The sequence below is a fragment of the Priapulus caudatus genome, unplaced genomic scaffold, assembly GCF_000485595.1.
Source record: "Priapulus caudatus unplaced genomic scaffold, Priapulus_caudatus-5.0.1 Scaffold635, whole genome shotgun sequence".
In the NCBI taxonomy this organism is placed as follows: Eukaryota; Metazoa; Priapulida; class Priapulimorpha; order Priapulimorphida; family Priapulidae; genus Priapulus; species Priapulus caudatus.
Genome location: NW_014577696.1, coordinates 126118 through 149965, shown reverse-complemented (window position 1 = coordinate 149965; position 23848 = coordinate 126118). Strand labels below are relative to the sequence as shown.

General features: G+C 39.8%; 2 protein-coding genes across 3 annotated transcripts in view; one reads left to right on the top strand and one right to left on the bottom strand.

Annotated features, from left to right (window-relative positions):
* LOC106812330 (sorting nexin lst-4-like) overlaps window positions 1-21678 on the bottom strand; it is a 37940-nt gene extending 16262 nt beyond the window's left edge. The window contains exons 1-6 of the mRNA XM_014816173.1: window positions 21651-21678; window positions 18657-18743; window positions 5981-6058; window positions 5482-5580; window positions 2497-2582; window positions 2009-2018 (exon numbers count right to left, since the gene is read on the bottom strand). Of these exons, the coding sequence (XP_014671659.1) occupies window positions 2009-2018; window positions 2497-2582; window positions 5482-5580; window positions 5981-6058; window positions 18657-18743; window positions 21651-21665 (375 nt within the window). The 5' untranslated portion in view covers window positions 21666-21678. The remainder of the gene's footprint in view (window positions 1-2008; window positions 2019-2496; window positions 2583-5481; window positions 5581-5980; window positions 6059-18656; window positions 18744-21650) is intronic.
* Window positions 21679-21937: 259 nt separating this feature from the next.
* LOC106812332 (leucine-rich repeat protein soc-2 homolog) overlaps window positions 21938-23848 on the top strand; it is a 32661-nt gene continuing 30750 nt past the window's right edge. For both annotated transcript variants that reach the window (XM_014816176.1, XM_014816175.1), the window contains exon 1: window positions 21938-22125. The gene's annotated coding sequence lies outside the window, so the exon portion shown is untranslated. The remainder of the gene's footprint in view (window positions 22126-23848) is intronic.

The window sequence follows — 23848 nt, the reverse complement described above, 5'->3', positions numbered from 1 at the left end:
CGGGACATAATTCCTTTGATTTTTGGGACGGAAGTGCGCGTCAAAACGGGCCGACGAGTTATTACTATGGTGCGACATAATTCCTTGATTTTGATTGGCTGCCGATTATATTGCCGGGAAGTATAATGCCAAGCTATTCGATTATACGCGCGGCATATATCCTCGCTTCCCATTGGTCGATTATATGCGGCGCAGTATAATATGTTAGTGCTTATTTCTTGATTTTTGTCCACGCTGGCCCAACCATTAGACGGAAGTTAAAACCACGGGGACGCCGAAGTATTTATCGTGGACATAACTCCTTTATTTTTCGGGACGGAAGTGGTCAAAACGGACGGACGGAAGTTATTTATGGTGGACATAATTTCCTTTGATTGATTGCTCCCGATATAAAATTTTTTTTTTTTTTTTATTTTTGGATCAACAAAAATATCGGGCCATATATATGCAGCCTATTCCGATTATATGCGGGCATATATTCCTCGCCTTCCCATTGTGTACGATTATATGCGGGCCATATATATGTAGTCATGTCATTCTTGATTTTGCCATCCACCGTGGCCAAACCATAGACGAAGTGATAAAGGGGACGGAACGTTATGTTATGGGGACAAATTCCTTTTTGATTTTTGGGACGGAAAGTGGGCTCAAACACGGGGGACGGAAGTTATTTATGGCGGTGGGACCCTAATTCCTTTGTTTGATTTGCGCTCCGATTATCATGCGGGCATATAATGCAAGCTATTCGATATATGCGCGGCATATATTCCATCGCTTCCCAATGGGTCGATTATAATGGCGGGCCATATAATATGTAAGTCATGTATTCTTCATTTTTGTCCACTGGCGCCAACATATACCGCGCGGCATAAGCGAGGAGCGCCAGGTGTACATTCCCACGTATGTTGTAATGTGCGATCTGCCTGTACGCACTGCCATCTATTGACACGAATAGCATTTTTCCGAATTTTTGAACTTAATACTTTAATACTTAAACATTTAAAAAAAAAATTTTCAGCCAGAAAACCATCTCCCAGACGTGGTGATTCTGAATATTATCTTCAGTTTAGCGCGCATTGGAGTGACAAATTCAGGAGCGAAAAGCCGACGAACACAAACAACACACCACACAACCACACACAACACACAAGGTACTAGCCAAATTAAGTATATAGAATAGATATTACCTACTACAAATTTTTCTATAAATCATGCATTCACATTTGTCATAAAACAACGTCGAGTTTCGAAATCTTCATTTTGCTGCTCTGACCATCGACACCCCGCGACTACCATGGGACAAGAAGTTGCGTTTTTTCTGATTATTTGCACGTTACAGACCGAGAGCTAATCACAAAAGTGCCCCAATTATATTCTACCTAACTGCTATTTAACCCAAACAATTGTTATTTTTTTTTTTTTCAGTTGCGACAAAATTCCTGCTGTTTATATTATAAACTGAATCTAAAATGTGTTTATAAGATATTGCAATCCTTCTCCCTCCTAAATAAATTAAATACAGAAACAACCCTCAGTTTTGTAGCCGGCACGCAAAAGTTGCGGATGAAGCAGGTTTCGAAAGCAGAGGGCTAGTTAGTGCACCGACTGCCGATGTAAGCACGATACATCGTTAATTTTAAAAACCAATTTAAAAAAAAATATTTTATAATTAATATTGGCAAAAATGGATTTTTTTTATGTAGCCAGAAATTAAGCCTATTTTAACTGAAAATATGCAAGGAACCTAGTCATTGTATTGTCAAGTATTCCTTTAAGACCATATGCCAACTAAAGTCGTTAAAACTGTATCGCTGTACTTGCTTTTTTCGAAGATACATGGGTTGTGTTTTTGCGCAATTTTGCTAATATTGTCATGATTTTACTATCTCAGGACACACCTAACCAATCTTTTATTTTTGCTTATTTCATCAGTAGCCACAGGCACGCGCAATACTCAGCAGTCAAATGTCACTCACACTATACATCTGCACTGCACTGCACTACTTACTATTGCATTACTGTCATAAGAATGTAGAGCCTCATACAGTGGCCTAGGAAGGCGGCTGCACATTGGCCGACTCCGAAAGAGAAACGACATACACGCGAGCGGTGTTGAACCAGCAGCGTTTCTCGCTTGATAATCACGTGTTTCCCTTATTTAAACTCTAGCCACACTAGACTGTACATTTAGCTGAAATAACATAGCAATTCAGGAATATACTACACATAACAAGGCTTTTTTGAATAGGTATTAGCCTTCATATTTTTGCTGGGTAAAAGTTGATGGTGGCTACTACTACATTAAGTTTTGCACAAGATATAGATTCAAAACAAAATTTCTACGGCGCAGTAAACATTCTTAACAGGTAGTTAAAAAAACTCATTGTGGCAGCGTGAAAAACTAGTTTAGTAGTCCTTACCAGATCTCAAGGGAAGCTGTTCAATTGTAGTGTGGTAGCGTTTTCCCATTTCCTGCCCTAACAACAAATTACTTACAGTTTACTTGATGGAGTGTCCTCGTCATCCCGAGTCTCATCCCAATCATCAGTCATTACTTTCGCTGCTGGTTTCTCGACCGACAGCCTGCAAACAGAGAAACGGAAAAAAGCAAACACATCCACCAACAACGAAATCGGCGCGAAGAGCATGCAAAGATTTTAACACACTTCACCTCACTAATGTAAAATTACTCGCCAAGGAGAGGTTCGTTTTCGCTCCTGGTTCGTTTGTTTGTCTGTCAACGGGATATCTCAAAAAGTTACAGACGGATTTTTGATGAATTTTTTTGGATGGCGTTGGTCTTGGGCAACGATCAATCGATTGGAGATTTTTTGCGTGGTCGGTAAACCGCGATCCAGATCTGGATCGAGCGAATATTTTGAAGGATTTTCAATGCATATGGTGTAGTTAGCCGTATTATTCGTCTAACCGCTCGCCTTCGTTTCGCTTTTCTCTCTCTGTAGGCGGTTATATGGATGTGTCACCCCCAGTTAAAACCCGCGCTACAATTATCGATAGCTATATTAGATTTGGGGGACTGTTAAGCTGTGGTGGAGGTTTGCTATCTCGGATTATTTGTTGGTTTGTTTGTCTGTCAACGGGATATCTCAAAAAGTTACAGACGGATTTTGATGAATTTTTTTGGATGGGTTGGTCTTGGGCCAAGAATCAATCGATTAGATTTTGGTGGTGATCCGGATCCAGATCTAGGGAGCCAGGATTATTTTTTGTGGGGAAGACTTCGGACGCATTCAAAATTCATCAAAAAATCCTGGATCTCTTTTTTACAAATTTTTGAAAATTTCATCAAACTCTATATTGGGTGTACCAGCAAGATGGGGGGACTGTTGCGCTCTGGTGGAGGTTTGTTATCTCCGATTGCTCTTGTTACATGCTCTTGCTTTTGTCTTCTAGAACTCTCCTAATGATTGCCTTAAAATATTGTATTTAAACTTAAAATAACTGCTACTCAAACCCCAAACAAAATATCTTACTATAAATGAATGATATGGAACATAAACACCAATAATAACTAGAAAGGGCAGTTGTCGCCAACTACATGTCCCCCGTGTTCTCCCCAAGATGTGTAAGTATTCGAAGTTTGGTCGCGCTAGGTCAATTAGGGGCCGAGTTATAGAGCAGAAGGGAAATATGATGAAGGTCAAGATCAAGGTCAATGTCAAATAAAGGTTGCAGTGACCTGGTTTTGGTATGCGACACACCTTCTCCCCAAGATGTGTAACTATACCAAGTTTGGTAGCACTAGGTCAATTAGGGGCCGAGTTATAGAGCGGAAGGAAAATTGTCTGCGGCGGCGGCGGCGGCTGGGGAGACATGAAACCAGAGTAACCCCGCCGACTTCGTCGCGGGGGATACAATAACAAGAGCCGCAGAGCGTCTGGGCTCATCTGAGGTGTGTTGCTACGGTTGTAAACATAACAATTAAGTCGTGCGTAGTGACACCTTTGTTAGGCGCAGATATGCAGATACGCAGTTGCGTACACATCATTTCAGCAACCTTCTGCATTCTGCATACTTCCCAAATCCCATTGGTTGATACAAATCGCGTGCCTGAAACTCCTGTTTTATGGTGCATTGTGACCCTAACCCTAACCCTATTTAAAAAAATAATAATTAATTGTTGTACAAATTATTTGTTGTTATTAAATTGTTGTAAATAAATCATGTAAATATTTGCGTTAATTGGAAAAAAAAAGTTAAATGGATATAGATAGAAAAATACAGAAAACAGGTAAATAATAAAAAATCTGATGGGATTTGATCCAACGACCTTTGAGCCGTGACGCCTGTGCTGTACGCGTTCGGCTATCTAGGCTTATTGGGTTTCTAGATTATGGCTGTGTCATGAATATGACAACACTGTGACGTCATTGAGGCAGTTCAGTAATCCATGTTTAACCCTCCTCTTGAAGGTCAAAAGGTTATCAGCCACTTACTCTTCGCACATCAGTGGAAAGCACATTTTATGGTCCTTTCAATAAAGTGATAAAAATGGTAGGTCAGCGCTGAAACAAAAAAGTTTTTCACTCTGTCCATTAGGCCATGTCCTCAGAAAATGTCTGATATCTGACCTTTCCCCCACTGCCGTTTGACCTGTGACCTCCAATTTCGCACTGGTGATGGGTTTCCTGCCTATCACACTATACACCTAATATTAAGAGCATAGATCGAGCCGTTAAGATTTGTGCCGCAATTTCCTATTTCCTCCTATACCTTAAGTTAAGGAGGAAATATTCCCCCTCCGTTTACACATCTTGACCTTTGACCCTTGACCCCCAAATTTGTCATCCTGAGTCCTTTTCACGATCCCCCCCACGACGTCCCAAATATCGTGACCGTACGTCGAGCGGTTAAGATTTGTGCACAACTGTTGACGGACGCACGGACGCAAGGACGCACGCACGATCATGCGATTCTACAAACTGTATCTGACTACGTCAGATGTGCTAATAATAATAATAATAATAATAATAGTAATGATAAATGATAATTATGTCTAACTACCGTGATTCAAGATCATGGTTCATGACCCAGGTTTGTGTTCAAAAATATTACTATTTAAGCATTAGGATTATAAATTATGTGGTGGGGGTACTAATCCTTATTTTGAAACACTACGTGCTAATTATCCTATTGCCGTAAGATATCCCAATGGGGACATGTTATGACGTACTTGCAAGTAGATTTCGCTAACCAAATGTATTACCTATATGTTTTTCTCACTTAGTTTGGGTTAGTAGTTGCATGTTGTAATATTTGATGCACGTATCTTTGTAATTACCAGTAAGTTTTGTAATAGTGAAAAAAAATACCAGTACTGTCAGGAACTATTATCAGGTTTTTAATTTGCATTCTTGCTCCCAAGTTTTATTTTTTTTTTATTAAGTGAAGTCCCTGTTAGCATTCATTTGGTGCTACCACACAAAAACATATTAAATTATTGTTTTATTAAAACTGTACCTGATATGAATCTGGGGTATTATAATCCGGCTGTCTTCCATCAGTAAATGTTGATGGTAGTGGTGGGGGAGGCATCTCTGGTGGCCCACTCTCTTGCACCTGTGCGTAAGTAATTCCATTGATGCTATATTACTCACGCAAAAATTACAAAACATACGCAACAACATCCAACCCTGTGTTTATTCGTAATAAAACAGGTGAACTAACAAGCTGTTTACAATCAAGCATAAATAGTGTTGTGTACATGTTGTACTACAGAAATGGAATGAGGTTATCCACCATTCAATGCCCGAGCTTACTTATTTGCTGTTAAACATACTGAGATTAAAATACTTCCCTTTTACAATTACTATAAAACAGGAGTAACAATATTTTAGACATTATTGTTATTGCTACAATCTGTGTATCATACTGTATTATAGTCTAGGAATAAATTTTTACATCAGCAAAAAGCTAGTCAATGTGTAGTATTGTGGAAAGAAACTGTCACTGTACTTACCACTTCCACATATGCCTGTGGGAATAATCCCACCTCTCCATTTATCTTTTTGCCTTCCCACCATCCTTCACCAACATCCTACAGACATACAACAATCAGTATTAACGTGCATCTAGTTACTAAATATGTAGCCCTTATTTGCCCTGTAGCCCTAAATATATTTGTTCATTATCAATTACTTCCTTGGCTGAATGGTAAGATGACTAGCTAATGAGTTTTGCTTTGGCAAAACAGGTATATAAAGCAGGACCCATGTAGGGGGAAAGTAAGCATACAATATGTGCACGTAACAACACATCCAGGGCAATCAAACTTTTCCACATTAGCACAGCATTCTGCATAGTTATACACATTCCTGTTCGGTGGATATATACTGGACACACACCAACTCACATATTTTTTCAACGTAATTTTTTTTATGACAAAGGCATATATATCTAAGAAATTTACCATGCCAACCTAGCAAACTGACTGGCATCGTTCCCACACTACAATAATTAATATGAAAATTAATTCTCCTAGGACACTCATAACCAGATCCAAGTTTTGCCCAAGCTATCCAGTATGCATCCATTGGTTCTGTGCTAGCAAAAGCACTCCACATGTACTCCCAAAAGCTATGGATTTCGTATAAACAATGTCACTGGGTAAAGTACACAACACAAATAATTGCCTTGATTAAACCAAATTTACATTTATTTCTTGCAGTTCCAGAATAAACTTTTAAAAAAATGTGCAGAATTTTGACAGCATTTTATTATTTTTACAATCAAATACATACAGTGATACCCTGCAATAATTAGTATCTGGAGTACATTGGACGCAGTACACTGATTGCAGGAACACGGCACATTCCATACAAATGGAATGTGTCATTCGAACGAAATATGTAAATGTTTCCTTTGAACTGCAAGACGCTGTCTAACTGGCTATGAGCACATTTAAAAGCTACAATATAAAGGCAACAATACTGCATAATTCACATAATTTTACCTACAGAGCTTCTATTTTTGTATAGAGGGTTCCGCGACTCGCACTAACAAGAGCTGCAGAGCGTCTGGGCTCATCTAAGGTCTGTTGCTACGGTTATAAACGTAACATTTAAGTCGTGCGTAGTGACATCTTTGTTAGGTGCAGATATGCAGATACGCAGTTGCGTACACATCATTTCAGCAACCTTCTGCATTCTGCATACCTCCCAAATCCCATTGGTTGATACAAATCGCGTTGGACGGAAGTTATTTATGGTGGACATAATTCCTTTGATTTGATTGGCTCCGATTATATGCGGGCATATAATGCAGCTATTCGATTATATGCGGGCATATATTCCTCGCTTCCCATTGGTCGATTATATGCGGGCATATAATATGTAGTCATGTATTCTTGATTTTTGTCCACTGTGGCCAACCATATACGGCGGCAGTCAAGAGACGCAGTGTAATTCCCACGTATGTGATGTGGATCTGCTGTACGCACTGCCATCTATTGACGAATAGCATTTTTTCGAATTTTTGACTTAATACTTAATACTTAAACATTAAAAAAAAAAAATTTCAGCCAGAACCATCTCCCAGACGTGGTGATTCTGAATATATCTTCAGTTAGCGCGATTGAGTGACAAATCAGGGCGAAAAGCGAACACAAACAAACACACACACACACACACACACACACAAGATTAGCCAAATTATAGTATAGATATAGATATACCTACTACAATTTTCTATAATCATGCATTCACATTTGTCATAAAACAACCGTGAGTTTCGAAATCTTCATTTGTGGCTGCTGACATGACACCCCGCGACTACCATGACAAAGTTGCGTTTTTTCTGATTTATTTTGCACGTTACAGACCGAGAGCTAATCACAAAAGTGCAATTATATTCATACCTAACTGCTATTTAACCAAACAATTGTTATTTTAGGACAAATTCGTTTATATTATAACTGAATCTAAAATGTGTTTATAAGATATTGCAATCCTTCTCCTCCTAAATAAATAAATAAGAAACACCCTCAGTTTGTAGCCTGCAGCCAAAAAGTTGCGATGAGCAAGTTTCGAAAGCAGATGGGCTAGTAGTGGCACCACTGCCGATGTAAGCAACGATACATCCGTTAATTTTAAAACAATTAAAAAAAAATATTTATAATTAATATTGAAAAATGGATTTTTTTTATGTAGCAGAAATTAAGCCTATTTTAACTGAAAATATGCAAGGAACCTAGGTCATTGTATTGTCAAGTATCCCTTTAATGACCTAGGCAACTAAAGTGTTAAACTATCGCTACTTGCTTTTTTCATGAACATTGTTGTGTTTTTGGCAATGCTAATATTGTCATGATTTTAACTATCTCAGACACACCTAACCAATTTTATTTTGCTTATTTCATCAGTAGCACAGGCAGGCAATACTCAGCAGTCAAATGTCACTCACACTAATACATCTGCACTGCACTGCACTACTTACTATATGCATACTGTCATAAGATGTAGAGCCATACATGTGGCTAGAAGGCGTGCCACTTGGCGACTTCCGAAAGAGAAAGAATACACGCACGGTGTGACACCAGCCAGTTTCTCGCTTATAATCACGTGTTTTCCCTTATTAACTCTAGCCACACTAGACTGTACATTTAGCTGAAATAACATAGCAATTCAGGAATATACTACCACATAACAAGGCTTGAAATAGGTATTAGCTCTTCATATTTTGCTGGTAAAAGTTGATCGGGGCTACTACTACATTAGTTTGCACAAGATATAGATTCAAACAAAATTTCTACGGGCAAGTAAACATTTTTAACAGGTAAGGTAAAAAACTCATTTGGGCACTGAAAAATAGTTTATGGTAGTCTTACACAATCTCAAAGAGGAAGCTTTCAATTGTAGTGTGGTAAGTTTTCCTTTCCTGCTAAAACAATTACTTACATACTGAGAGTCCTCGTCATCCCAGTCATCATCCCAATCATCGTCATTACTTTGCTGCTGGTTTTCACCCGACAGCTGCAAACAGAAACGAAAAACAAACACATCACAACAACGAAATGCGGAAGGATGCAAATATTTACACACTTCACCTCACTAATGTAAAAATTTACCTCCGCCAAGGAGGTTGTTTTCGCTCCTGTTCGTTTGTTTGTCTGTCAACGGGATATCTCAAAAAGTTACAGACGGATTTTGATGAATTTTTTTGGATGGGTTGGTCTTGGGCCAAGAATCAATCGATTAGATTTTGGTGGTAAACCGGATCCAGATCTGGCGTGGCTAAACCGCCCGATCCCAGATCTGGATCCAGCGAATATTTTGAAGGCATTAATGCAATATGGTGTAGTTAGCCCGGTATTATTCTCTAACCGCTTCGCCTTCGTTTCGCTTTCTCTCTCTGTAGGCGGTTTTATGGATGTGTCCCCCCGTTAAAACCCGCGCTACAAATTAATCGATAGCTATATATAGATATTGCGGCGGACTGTTAAGCCTGTGGTGGAGGTTTGCCTATCTCGCGTATTATTTGTTGGTTTGCTTTGTCTGTCAACGGGATTCTCAAAAAGTTACAGACGGATTTTGAGTGAATTTTTTGGATGGTGGCGTCTTGGCCCAAGATCAATCGATTAGATTTTGGTTGGTGATCCGATCCAGATCTAGGCAGGAGCCAGGATTAATTTTTTGGTTTCGGGAAGACTTCGGACGCATTCAAAATTCATCAAAAAATCCTGAGATCTCCTTTGTCTACAAAATTTTTGAAAAATTTTCATCAAACTCTTATTGGGGTTGTACAACAGCAAGATGGCGGGACTGCTTGCCGCTCTGGTGGAGGTTTTTTATACTCCGATTGTCTTGCTTACTATGCTCTTGCCTTTTGTCTTCTAGAACTCTCCTAATGCATGCCCTTAAAATATTGTATTTTAAACTTAAAATACCTGCTTACTCAACCCCAAAACAAATATATCTTTACTATAAATGAATTTTGATATGGAAACTAAAACACCAATAAATAATCTAGAAAGGGCCAGTTGTCGCCACTACATTGTCCCCTCCCGTGTTTCTTCCCCAAGATGTGTAAGTATTCGAAGTTTGTCGGCTAGGTCAATTATGGGGCCGCATTAATAGAGCAGAAGGGAAATATGATGAACAGTCAGATCAAGGTCAATGTCAAATAAAGGTTGCAGCTGACCTGGTCTTGGTCGCGACACACCTTCTTCCCCAAAGATGTGCTAACTATACCAAGTTTGGTAAGCACTATGGTCAATAGGCGGCCGAGTTATAGACGGTAAGGAAATTGTCTGCGACGGGCGCGCGGGCGGCTGGGAAGGACATGAGAACCAGAGTAACCCCGCCGACTTCGTCGCGGGGAGATACAATAACAAGAGCCGCAGAGCCGTCTGGGCTATTCTGAGTGTGTTGCTATCGGTGTAAACATAAACAATTAAGTCGTGGCGTAGTGACGACCTTTGTGTGCGCATATTATGCAGATACGCATTGCCGGTACACATCATTCAGCAACCTTCTGCCATGTCTTGCTACTTTCCAAATGCCCATTGGTCGATACAAATCGAGTGCCCTGAAACTCCTGTTTATGGTGCATTGTGACGCCTAACCTGAACCCTATTTTAAAAAAAAAAATAATTAATTGTTGTACAAATTATTTGTTGGTATTAAATTGTTGTAAATAAATCATGTAAATATTTGCGTTAATTGGAAAAAAAAAGTTAAATGGATTAGATAGAAAAAACAGAAACACGTAAATAATAAAAAAATCTGATGGGATTTGATCCCAACGAACCCCTTGAGCCGCTGACGCCTGTGCTGTACGCGTTCGGCTATCTAGGCCTATTGGGTTTCTAGATTATGGCTGTGTCATGAATAGGACAACACTGTGACGTCATTGAGGCAGTTCAGCTAATCCATGTTTAAACCCTCCTCTTGAAGTCAAAAGCCGTTATCAGCCACTTACTCTTCGCGCACATCAGTGCCGAAAGCACATTTTATGGTCCTTTCAATAAGTGATAAAAATGCGTAGGTCAGCGCTGAAACAAAAAAGTTTTTCACTCTGTCCATTAGGGCCATGTCCTCAGAAAATGTCTGATATCTGACCTTTCACCCCACTGCCGTTTGACCTGTGACCTCCAATTTCGCCACTGGTGATGGGTTTCCTGGCCTATCACACTAATACACCCTAATATTAAGAGCATAGATCGAGCCGTAAGATTTGTGCCGCAATTTCCTATTTCCTTCCTATACCTTAAGTTAAGGAGGAATATTCCCCCTCCGTTTACACATCTCGACCTTTGACCTTGACCCCCAAATTTGTCATCCTGAGTCCTTTTTCACGATCCCCCCCACGGACGTCCCAAATATCGTGACCGTACGTCGAGCGCTTAAGATTTGTGCCACAACTGTTGACGGCACGCACGCGACGCAAGGACGCACGCACGATCATGCGATCTCTAACAACTGTATCTTTGACTACGTCAGATGTGCTCAATAATAATAATAATAATAATAATAGTAATTGATAAATGATAATTATGTCTAACATACCGTTTGATTCAAGATCATGGTTCATGACCCAGGTTTGTGTTCAAAAATATTACTATTTAAGCATTAGCGATTATAAATTATGTGCGTGGGGGGTACTAATCCTTATTTTGAAACACACGTGCTAATTATCCATATTGCCGTCAAGATATCCCAATGGGACATGTTATGACGTACTTGTAAGTAGATTTCGCTAACCAAATGTATTACCTATATGTTTTCTCACTTAGTTTGGGTTAGTAGTTGCATGTTGTAATATTTGATGCACGTATCTTTGTAATTACCAGTAAGTTTTGTAATAGTGAAAAAAAATACCAGTACTGTCAGGAACTATATCAGGTTTTTAATTTGCATCTCTGCCCCAAGTTTTTATTTTTTTTTTATTAAGTGAAGTCCCTGTTAGCATTCATTTGGTGCTACCACACAAAAACATATTAAATTATTGTTTTATAAAACTGTACCTGTATGAATCTGGGGTATTATAAATCCGGCTGTCGTTCCATCAGTAAATGTTGATTGGTAGTGGTGGGGAGGCATCTCTGTGGCCCACTCTCTTGCACGCTGTGCGTAAGTAATTCCATTGATGCTATATTACTCACGCAAAAATTACAAAACATACGCAACAACATCCAACCCTGTGTTTATTCGTAATAAAACAGGTGAACTAACAAGCTGTTTACAATCAAGCATAAATAGTGGTTCTGTATCATGTTGTACTACAGAATGGAATGAGGTTATCCACCATTCAATCCGAGCTTACTTATTGCTGTTAAACATACGGGATCAAAATAACTTCCCTTTACAATTACTATAAAAACAGGAGTAACAATATTTTAGACATTATTGTTATTGCTACAATCTGTGTATCATACGTATTATAGTCTAGGAATAAAATTTTTACCATCAGCAAAAAGCTAGTCAATGTGTAGTATTGTGGAAAGAAACTGTCACTGTACTTACCACTTCCACATATGCCTGGGAATAATCCCACCTCTCCATTTATCTTTTGCCTTCCACCATCCTCACCAACATCCTACAGACATACAACAATCAGTATTAACGTGCATCTAGTTACTAAATATGTAGCCCTTATTTGCCCTGTAGCCCTAAATATATTTGTTCATTATCAATTACTTCCTTGGCTGAATGGTAAGATGACTAGCTAATTGAGTTTTGCTTTGGCAAAACAGGTATATAAAGCAGGACCCATTAGGGGGAAAGTAAGCATACAATATGTGCACCGTAACAACACATCCAGGGCAATCAAACTTTTCCACATTAGCACAGCATTCGCATAGTTATACAACATTCCTGTTCGGTGGTGGATATATACTGGACACACACCAACTCACATATTTTTTCAACGTAATTTTTTCTTATGACAAAGGCATATATATCTAAGAAATTACCATGCCAACCTAGCAACTGACTGGCATCGTTCCCACAACTACAATAATTAATATGAAAATTAATTCTCCTAGGACACTCATAACCAGATCCAAGTTTTTGCCAAGCTATCCAGTATGCATCCATTGGTTCTGTTGCTAGCAAAAGCCACTCCACATGTACTCCCAAAAGCTATGGGATTTCGTCATAAACAATGTCACTGGGTAAAGTACACAACACAAATAATTGCCTTGATTACAACCAAATGACATTTAATTTCTTGCAGTTCCAGAATAAACTTTTACAAAAAAATGTGCAGAACTTTTGACGCATTTTATTATTTTTACAATCAAATACATACAGTGATACCTGCCATAATTAGTATCTGGAGTACATTGCACGCAGTACACTGATTGCAGGAACACGGCACATTCCATACAAATGAATGTGTCATTCGAACGAAATATGTAAATGTTCCTTTGAACTGCAAGACGCTGTCTAACTGGCTATGAGCACATTTAAAAGCTACAATATAAAGGCAACAATACTGCATAATTCACAAATTTTACCTACAGAAGCTTCTATTTTTGTATAGAGGCGTTCGCGCACTCGCCACTAACAAAGCGCAGCAGCGTCTGGGCTCATCTAAGGTCTGTTGCTACGGTTATAAACGTAAATTTAAGTCGTGCGTAGTGACATCTTTGTTAGGTTGCAACATCATTTCAGCAACCTTCTGCATTCTGCATACCTCCCAAATCCCATTGGTTGATACAAATCGCGTGCCTGAAACTCCTGTTTTATGGTGACTTGTGACCTTAACGGCCTAACCCTATTAAAAAAAAAAATTAATTGTTGTGAAAATTATTTGTTGTTATTAAATTGTTGTAAATAAATCATGTAAATATTTGCGTTAATTGGAAAAAAATAGTTAAATGGATATAGATAGAAAAATACAGAAAACAGGTAAATAATAAAAAATCGGATGGGATTCGATCCAAGGACCTTTGAGCCGTAATCCTGTGCTGTACGCATTCGGCTATCCAGGCTTATTAGCTTTCTAGACGATCGGCAGCCCTGATATCGCGCGAAGTGCAAAAAACGCTGCGTAGCGGCACACTAACACAACAACGCTGCACTCATTGAATAGCAATTTCAACGGGTCCACTATAGACGCAATTGTGGGGCTATCGCTGAATTGAGCAGTTCTGGCAAATGCATGACGGGTTTGACTACCCCCGTAGCTAGAGATTTCCTAGAAATTGTCGTAATTCTTGGTTCGCTACTCGACGCGCTTGCTTTGCTGTAAAAAACAGAGTTGAAATTTTTTGTGCCAGCGACTAGTTCAGGCCCCCATATCAGTGACAGTGTAGTACATATGGCCTGCGATAGATGGCGCAACAAGGCTATATGTATAGCGTTTCGCTACGACTTTCCTGCAGACGGCTCGGCCGGTAACAACCTACACTGCTCCCCGGTCGACAGTTCCACACGCTACACTAACTAACTTCAGTGTAGCGAAGGATACTTGCCGGAGTGAAGGTGATGAACGGGTACCAGTCTAGCTATAACCCTCCAAACTCCATCCAGTGCCCGTTTGTACACTCTCGTAGTTTCTACAAGGTTAGTTTAGCTCTAGGGTACTAGTACTACAGCTAATTAGTTTATCTAGTACTGCCCCATGTTCGATCCCCCGCTGCAGCTGGAACATAGGTGTTTGTTTACGTTTGGTGTACATTGGTTGGCCATTGATGGCGTACCAACGCTGATCCAGGCATCCGTACTGTGATAATATGGGGAAATGTAAATGTGGGGGGATGTGGGTAAATGTGGGGGGGATGTGGGTAAATGTGAGGGGGGGATGTGTGTGGGGGATATTTAGCAATGTCGCAATAGCCGTAGTTGTTAAAGCGCCGTGCTACTGGTGCGAACGTTGCTGGTTCAATCCCCGCATTGGCAAAATATTTTCCCTCATTTATTTATCGCTGCCGGTTTTCATTATAACGTTTTTTCATTACACCTTCTACCATGTTCGTGCGTCTATCATGCATCTATCGTCTATGGTCTATGCGTCTATCATGTTCGGCTGTTCTAACTATGTGGAATTATGGGATACTAACTCCGAGTTACTCTGAGTCTTGCTCTGAGTTAACTCTCAGTTATTTAACTCAGGATTTAATCCATGTTTATGAAACCCAAATTTAACTCGGAGTTTACTAGCTCAGAGTTAGTGAGTTTAACTCAGAGTTGGTCTTAACTCAGGGTTAAAGTTAATCCACGACTGTGGAACCACAATCAAACTGCATGCAGTGCCCCTTCGTACACTCAAGATACCACTGCCACAATGCTAGCACTATTTTTAAAGTGGGCGGAGCTCGGGGAAAATCCAGCAAATGGAGATTTGTAAACAGTGTATGATTTGAAAGAGGTAAATAGGCGCACAATCCGCGTACTATTTCGTATCACTATTTTATAAAAATTTTACTAAAATAACGGTCAGATTTTTAATATCTTTGCAACTTTTATACACAACAGTTATACATTCTCCGGCGGTCATATATGCGCCATTCAGTAATATAAGTCTAACTACGCGTGACAAATGTCATCCAAATCTATCATATTGAGGATGTTGCCGATTGTGTGCACAACATCACGTTACATGAAGAACTTCAGGCAAAACAACGTCGCTGACATCTTCAACATGACGGCTGTCGACAGTTCCCTTCAACACGACGTAGGTACTGCTGTCATGACGTTCTGTAGCAGCACATAGCAGAGCAATACGCAGAGGAATCAGTTCGATGTTACGAATAGCCACATAATGCGCATACTCTCTCAAACAACATCCTCATCCATTTCTTCATGCAATCATGGTGCGATCTCTCTGATGTTCACATATCAAGTGTTATATAGAATAAGCGTCATGTGGCGCTGTACAACTTATAGTGAAAACGCCTAAGACCACACGGAAATGGAACTACCGTGAAATCAAAAGCTTCGCTCTCGCCCCCCCCATCTGTACGACCCCCCATCTAAGTCGCGAGTTCCTCCCATATCCCAAATCTCTGCCCTCTGTGTCCCCCGCTAAAATTCCAAACTGTTCGCTGGCAGCTATGGATCCGTGCGCCAACCTATGCATTTGGCGCATGGATCCATAGCTGCCAGCGCTGCATACTGTCGTAGGACGTTTCCGCGGTCGCGTGCGCCTTGCCGCGGAACTGCGTGCAAGATCCGCGCTCAGCGGTTAGGATCAACACCTCCTTTCGGCAACACTTCTCTGGTATCCCGCCTCATCTGTATTATGGATGTGCCATAAATATGAAAACACTATGACATCATTGAGGCAGTTCAGGAATCCATGTTTAACACTCCTCTTGAGGGTCAAAAGGTTATCAGACACTTACTCTTCGCACGTCAGTGGAAAGCACATTTCATGGTCCTTTCAATAAAGTGATAAAAATGGTAGGTCAGCGCTGAAACAAAAAAGTGTTTCACTCTGTCCATTAGGCCATGTCCTCAGAAAATGTCTGATATCTGACCTTTCCCCCACTGCCCTTTGACCTGTGACCTCCAATTTCGCACTATACACCGAATATTAAGAGCATAGGTCGAGCCGTTAAGATTTGTGCCGCAATTCCGTATTTTCTCCTATACCTTAAGTTAAGGGGGAAATATTCCCCCTCCGTTTACACATCTTGTCCTTTGACCCTTGACCACCAAATTTGTCATCCCGAGTCCTTTTCACGATCCCCCCCCGACGTCCCGAATATTGTGACCGTACGTCAAGCAGTTAAGATTTGTGCCCAACTGTTGACGCACGCACGCACGCACGCATGGCCGGCCGGATGGTCAATCACGCGATTCTACAAGCTGCATCCGACTACGTCAGATGAGCTAAAAATAGCAATATTACCTACAATCCCGTGCCGCCGACCATACTGGTTCCAGAATTGCAAACACTTGTTACCGATATGCGCAATCTACCAAATTAACATCGATAGATTGTACATACGATAGTGTTATTATAGTAATCTATATTAGCAGTAAGTGGATCCCGGTTTTGCAGACAGGTTTCCCAGCGCGTGTTGTGGTGATAGAGTTCGATATGATTGTGCAGACCCGGTTTTACAGGGTGTTGCAGGCAGGTCTATCAGCGTGGGGTGGGGTGCTAGTCTGCTAGAGTTCAATGAGATTACACAGGTACAGTTTTGCAGGGCTTTGCATGCAGGTTTATTAGCGTCGGGAGATTGCACGCAACACAGATGTTCATGGACTTGAGTTTGTTTACATCGCGAGTGTTCAGAAATGTCACCGATTTTACTGCATATAGCTATCAAACGCAGCTTTTTATAACATCTGGTGTATGCAAAATTTGGGGGTCGAGCCAACTGTCTGAAGTGTACGTAGTATGGGCAAGTACTTTGATTCACTAGACAACGTAGCCAAAGCACGCTATCTCGAGAAAATTGCGTACATTGGGAATCGACACCCGTACGAGAATGGAACGAGGACCACAACTTGTGCCCATCACGTACTTATATGGATCTCGTGAATTGACTACCTATCATTCTAACCGAGTCCATTTTATACTCTCAATGACTTTCAGAACCACAAAAGCCTGGATGCCTACGATCGACTGTTCTGCGGTTGGGTTAGTGGTGTACAGTGAGAGTCCCATCTACGTTATCCGAGCACGTGTTATGCACTCCCAGTCTCTGATTATACCATCTCTCTATCTGTGCATGGGTCACGATGAGAGAATATGGGACAGGCATCATGTCAGCACACTGTAATTGTAAAGCTGGGCTTGGTGAATTCTGTTCACGTTGCCTCGGTGCTATTTTATGTAGAGTATGCTGCACGCGCAAGAGAAATCACCACCCCCACTCAAACAGCCGCCTACTGGATGCAGGCGATATATGTATATAAGTGTAAATGTGTAGCGGTGTGCGCCGTGAGTGCGGTGTACGTGTGTGTTGCAGAAGAACATTTGACCGGCATTAACAGGTAATTATCGGCGATACTAGGCGAAAGAGAGTAGAGAAACATTAAGACATTGGTAGTAAATACATTTCGTGTTTATTCAGCATTGCTTTTTTATTGAAAATGCTCCAAGCGTCTGTGGTCCGCCTGGCCCTGGTCTCTCGTCACTTTACCTTGTGTTGTGATCATGCTAGGCAGCCTAAAACAACTGTGTGGCTCTCTCTGATATAGATTGCTGCAGTTGACAACAAACACCGCAGGAGAGCGGCGTTGTGATGGATTTGCTTAATACTAATAGGCAAATATAATTAGCAGAAAACAGTGCCTTGGGCCCGCCTTAGGCAATGTACTTGTACAATGCCTAAACTGGTTTCTGGAACCGTCATGGCTGGCAGCGTTGCATTGTGGGTAATTTGAAAATTCGCAGAACCCTCTATACTTACGCAACGTTACTCATCTACACAGAAAACAAAACACAAAACCAACTACGATCTTTTATTGAGACTAAGTAAATTTGAATGCATTTCTGAACAGCTTTGTTTACTCAAACGGACCACTGATATTAGTAGCATGACTCTTCTCACTATATACAAATATAGACAGTAATGACCAATACATTCACTACTGTTGACTCACTTGACTGCAATGTTGGTTCGCCACGCCTTGGATAGGAGTATGCGTCATGGGTAATTTTGGCACACAGATACATACATGTATATATGTTTTACTTCTATTGGCTCTACTATTAAAATTAATTAAACTACCTACCTGTCTAGTAACTACTATGATCTCATCTGCCTGGATGTTGATTTCCGCAGAACCTGGTTGGGCATCGAAATCATATAGAACTTTAACCTGAACAGACAGAAATAGAAATGGTAAACCAAGAAATTATGCATAAAGACTGTCCTTATGAAATTACTGTAAATAGTATGACTATAATTATTTGTACGTTTTAGAAAGAAGAGAGTAAGACTGAGATGTTGCATACTCAAAAAGTGAAAGGATTTCTCACGAACGTAATCGATACGAGCATTCTATAAATGGTCACTATTTATGATAGCACCCCAATATCAGGGTTCAAAATTAAGGGCAGCAAGTGGTAGTTTTTCTGCCTGCAAGGCTAGTTTGCTGCCTAATCTCAGTGTCACAACAAATACTTGTGGTAAGAAATTCCCAATAACCCAAAGTAAACCACCAAAGTTACAGGCAATTTCTGAGGCACCAGATTACAAGCTTCTCACCATCAGTGCAATAATAAAAAAGTTTATAATTAACAAGTGTTAGCGTAACAAGTGACAAATGACAACAACAGGCTGAGCTAGGTTCCACAAGTGTATGTAAAACTGTATCAGTAGAATAAAATCAGGGACATTAACAGGATCGCAACCGGCAGTCTTGCGTGGGACTGTAAAAAAAGATCAGAGTATCGGTCAACCAATTTTTATTTCTTTTGATATATACTAAAATAACAAAAGTGGTAATTCGACTATATCAAAAAGAGCTTGGTCACGTTGGTGGTTTATTGATTAGCGTGTCTACTTTCGCTTCAAAGGTGTGATGTCAAACCCTGGCCATGGCAGTTATTCTTGCAAAAGTGTAAAAATCTGACTCTCAGTCTCAACATTGTCATTAGGCAAGGCGCGACAAAACCCGCTTGCCCGCTTGCCTGGGGCAACCAAAATTTGCCCCCGGGCAAGTAGCTTGAAATTGCACTTGCCTGTTCGGGCAATCAAGTTTTTTTTATTGAATGTCTAGTCTAGACATAATGATATTTTTTGGTGGTTTCCACCTGTCCCTTGCATTGTTTTGCACAGACACAACATCGCGCTGCCTTGCTGCAACGAGATTTAAATAAAAAATACAATGCGAATGAACGTCCCAAATAAACGTGAACATAATTTATTAATTTATTGTGAGAGTGTGGTGGGTTTTTGATAATAAACTGACACTTAAAAAATAAGAAATAAAAAACAAACTGCGTGCTGTGTCCCAACATGAATATATTTTATATACACTCGTATCAGCTGTTCAACTTTCTACTGTGCCGCTAAGTGAAATCCTGAATGTTGACTAGATGAACCTTCATTTACGTTATTTACCATTTACATTCATATTAGAATTTTTTTAATGTTTTTTTTAATGTTTTTTCGGGCAAGTGACTTTTGCCTCCGAGCAAGCAGTTTCGTAACCCACTTGCCTGACAGGGGATTTTTTTTTGTAGCACCCTGCATTAGGGACTGTAAATTCCATGTGGATCAGAAGACCACGTAAAATTACAGGCCTGTGTCCATTGATGCAGATGTAAAATAAGTAAATAACCGATGAGGACGTGAAACATTCCGGTAGTGACCACTCTCAGTGTTAACAAAGAGGTCAGCCTGGTCACCTAGTGCCAGACTAGTGTAGTGCTCTAGGGCCAACAATAGCCCGACCAGGCTGTGCGACGGATTGTCTAGATACAGCCTGACACCCTTCCATACAAAAAACCTATCACCTCTGCAGATCTAGATGAATAACTCTGTATATCTCAAATAAAACTATTCTATTACCACCTTTGACTTGCCTTGTTTGAAATATGAACGTTAACTCACAGTTGTCCTGCTTCTAAACTAGAATGTATCTCTTAAGTCATGGTATAATCTGCTAATTCTCTCAGCATATCAACTTTCCAATCAGCTTTACCCGCCAGTTTTACACTGCGCATGAGTCAATGGAAGAGAGACACGGAAAACCCGAAACGGAAAAGACTCGCTAGAAAATACTACAGAAATAGTACTATAGCTGCACGATGGCTCTCACGGCCATTACACACTAAAGCAAGTGAAACGATGTTCACAAATGTGTGGGCCATTTGTAAAAACCTTAGATGACATGTTCTCGGATGTAGGGGTGGTTTACATAAGAACCGCAGATCGTTTAATTTCCCTTGTTCGATCCATTGCAGATTTTAGCCACAGTCGGAATGATAGTAAACATGGTGGCAAATTCATAAATTTTGTTCCATTCGTCTCAAAAAGTCGCTGTAACCCGGTAAGTACCCAGTGCATCGTAGCGCACTGATGGTTACAAGAAGGTGGATGTATATTGTATACTGATTCATTTGGTATATCACATGTGAAGTGTTCTTTGGCGATACTTGGCAAATAAGTCAACTACGTGTTTAGCTGCAGCCAATGTTTGAAACGGTATTCTAACCCTAGCAATACCGTTTCCTGGAGCTAGGTCCAACAAGTGAGCGAGATCTCAACTTCATAATCTACACACATCTATTATAATAGTTTAATACTAATACTAATAGTAATAGTAATACTAATAGTAATAGTACGTCATCATGAGATGACACAATGTCATTATTTATTGACACGGTTAGTCACATTCCGATCCCCTATTTTGGCATTTTTGCCATGGGGCAGCCACCGACAAGTGACAAGACATCAGAACATGACAACAGTCACAAAACCCTTACTTTGAGTCAGACGTTAAATACCCACGCAAGTAGTCGGCCTAACATATGCCCATGCCATAGTCCTATGCCATGGCCATGGGATGACAAGGCTATGCAAATTGAATGTCAACATTGAAAATTCAATTCAATTATCAGTTTCCCTATTTAATTTTATCTTGCTATTGTGACATATTACAATAAAAAATAAAATATCTGAGAAAATGGTTAAAAATAATTACTTTATTTTAAAACCTTCGCCATAGCAGAGTTAAACTTAAAACAGACTTCTTAATATTTGGCATTTGACACCCTACCTGGATCTCCGCCATGTTCTGATCATCTGACCTGTTTTGTGTGTCGTAAAGATTACTGTATCCTATTGTTTCACAGGCATGCATTAGAATTTTCCCTGTGCAGCATATAAAACTATTTTTATTAAACGAAACTAATTTTATATATTGTAGTAATATTTGTTTATATATTTTTTTACCGTAATTAGGACTATACTAACAGTAATTGCTAACTAGAAGCTGTGCGCTCCGAGGAAAATCCCAAGAAACACAAAATTATCCCACGCTACAACTTATTTCACTACACCACAGACTTGATACTGCGCAGGTTTACTGCGCACGAGCTAAAATCCAGGAAGCCGCAGAAGTTTGTGCATTTATCTCATTTCCGATCGTTTTCTATGCTGAAGTGCAATACATTTGCACTCTTGCGATATTGCAGAGGTTATTTAGGAGACTCGAGTTTTCAACTATACTGAAGATGTCACCGCTTCACTCTGTAAGTGTGGTGCAACTAGTATGTGAAATTATAATTTTTACCTCGCTCCTACGAGCCACTAGTACTACTAGTCCGATGCGGGGTACTTAGTCAGTCACTGATTCAGTCAGATTCAGTGGTACTGTAACCAAAGGGGAACAAAATAAAGGAGAAACAATTACATTAGTGCTTGGCACTAGTAGTTAGCTATAAATTACATGCGTTATAACTGTAAAGAAGTAGGAATTACTTCTGAAACCAATTCCGTCTCGTTTATTGTTTCACTTCAGCAAATACAGCTAGCCACTGGCACTGCTAGTGCTAGGCACTAGCCAGTACTCTACTACTCAGTAGCCTAGTGACTAGGCACTACCCAGTGCCATGAACTGACGTTATATTACTGTACCAGCTACGAGTGCTTGGTTTATCATGCCAGTGGCTCCATAAATAGCTACGGGTACTCATGTAGTGCGATCAGGAAGCACTTTACAATTATTTAATCAATACCCTCATCCCTAATTTTCATCACCTGTGTAAAAATAATATGTCAATCAGAATTGATGCTTGCAACCTGGGGCCTGTTGTCAGAAACAGAATTAGTCTTAACATCAGTCTTAACATTAACTTTGACTCGTAGATCGTTGACAGGAACATCGTGAAGTTACAAGAATGAAAAATCCTCGCAAATTTCCTCTTAACATCACCGAGAGCAGACCCTCTCGTAACTTTAAGAATATGAAAATTATGCATTCACACAAAGAATTGCAATTATAGTGATATTATATTTTATATTAATTAGTAAAATGTGTGTTTTTCATAAAAAACACATCAGAAAAAACTACTTATGTCTACAGATCATATACAGAAACAAACATTTGCAAGTGCCATTTGTTTTCTTGTTTTGAATATTTTGATGAGTCATGACGATCACGTCTTGTGTTACTGTGCAGAATTTATGCATTGCAGTGCAGAATAAATTCATGACCATTAGACTATAGGCTGTACACTACAAATGCATTCAAATATTGACTTTTGTGGTCCCCTCTTTGGCAGAACATGAAACATTGTTTAAAGTGTAGCTAATATGATGCCAATCACTATTCCAACTTTATCCCACATGCCCAACACGCACACTTACCCACAATTCTTGCTCAAATATAATTTATGCAAATTTTATGCATTTTTTTCACTTAATGTGATTTAAGCAACAAATAGCAGCTTTAACGTAAAGGATATTTATTAGACAGGTATCTAAGAAGATGACTTGGGTAAACAGTATTATATATTTCATATTAAAATAGTTTTTTTACAATTTCTTATGTATCTTATTGTTTTCAATGTAAATTGCAATTAAAATAGTATGTTTTCACTTGTAGGAGGGATTTAGGTTTTAAAGATTTGTTAATGGGATGAAAGTCATGAAATCCCTTAAGGGTGACTTACCAACCCCATACTCTCTACTATTTTTGTTAAATGCTCTATAATCTGAATGAAACCTCTTTGAATAAAATTCATCTGCATTTGTAAGTCACTCGCACCGACACAGTTCCTACGTGTTCCCTTGCCCGACACAGTCTCCTCCCCAAAGTCATTATTATCCCATACGAGTGTTGCGAAGATGCCAGGTTGTAGACATGACGGGAGTGTATTACATCCTCTGAGCATTTCTTGCTGAGCCAATGCAGTATCATGCTCCAACACATATGAGTGTGATGCACTATGGCCCAAACCATTGAGTAAGCCT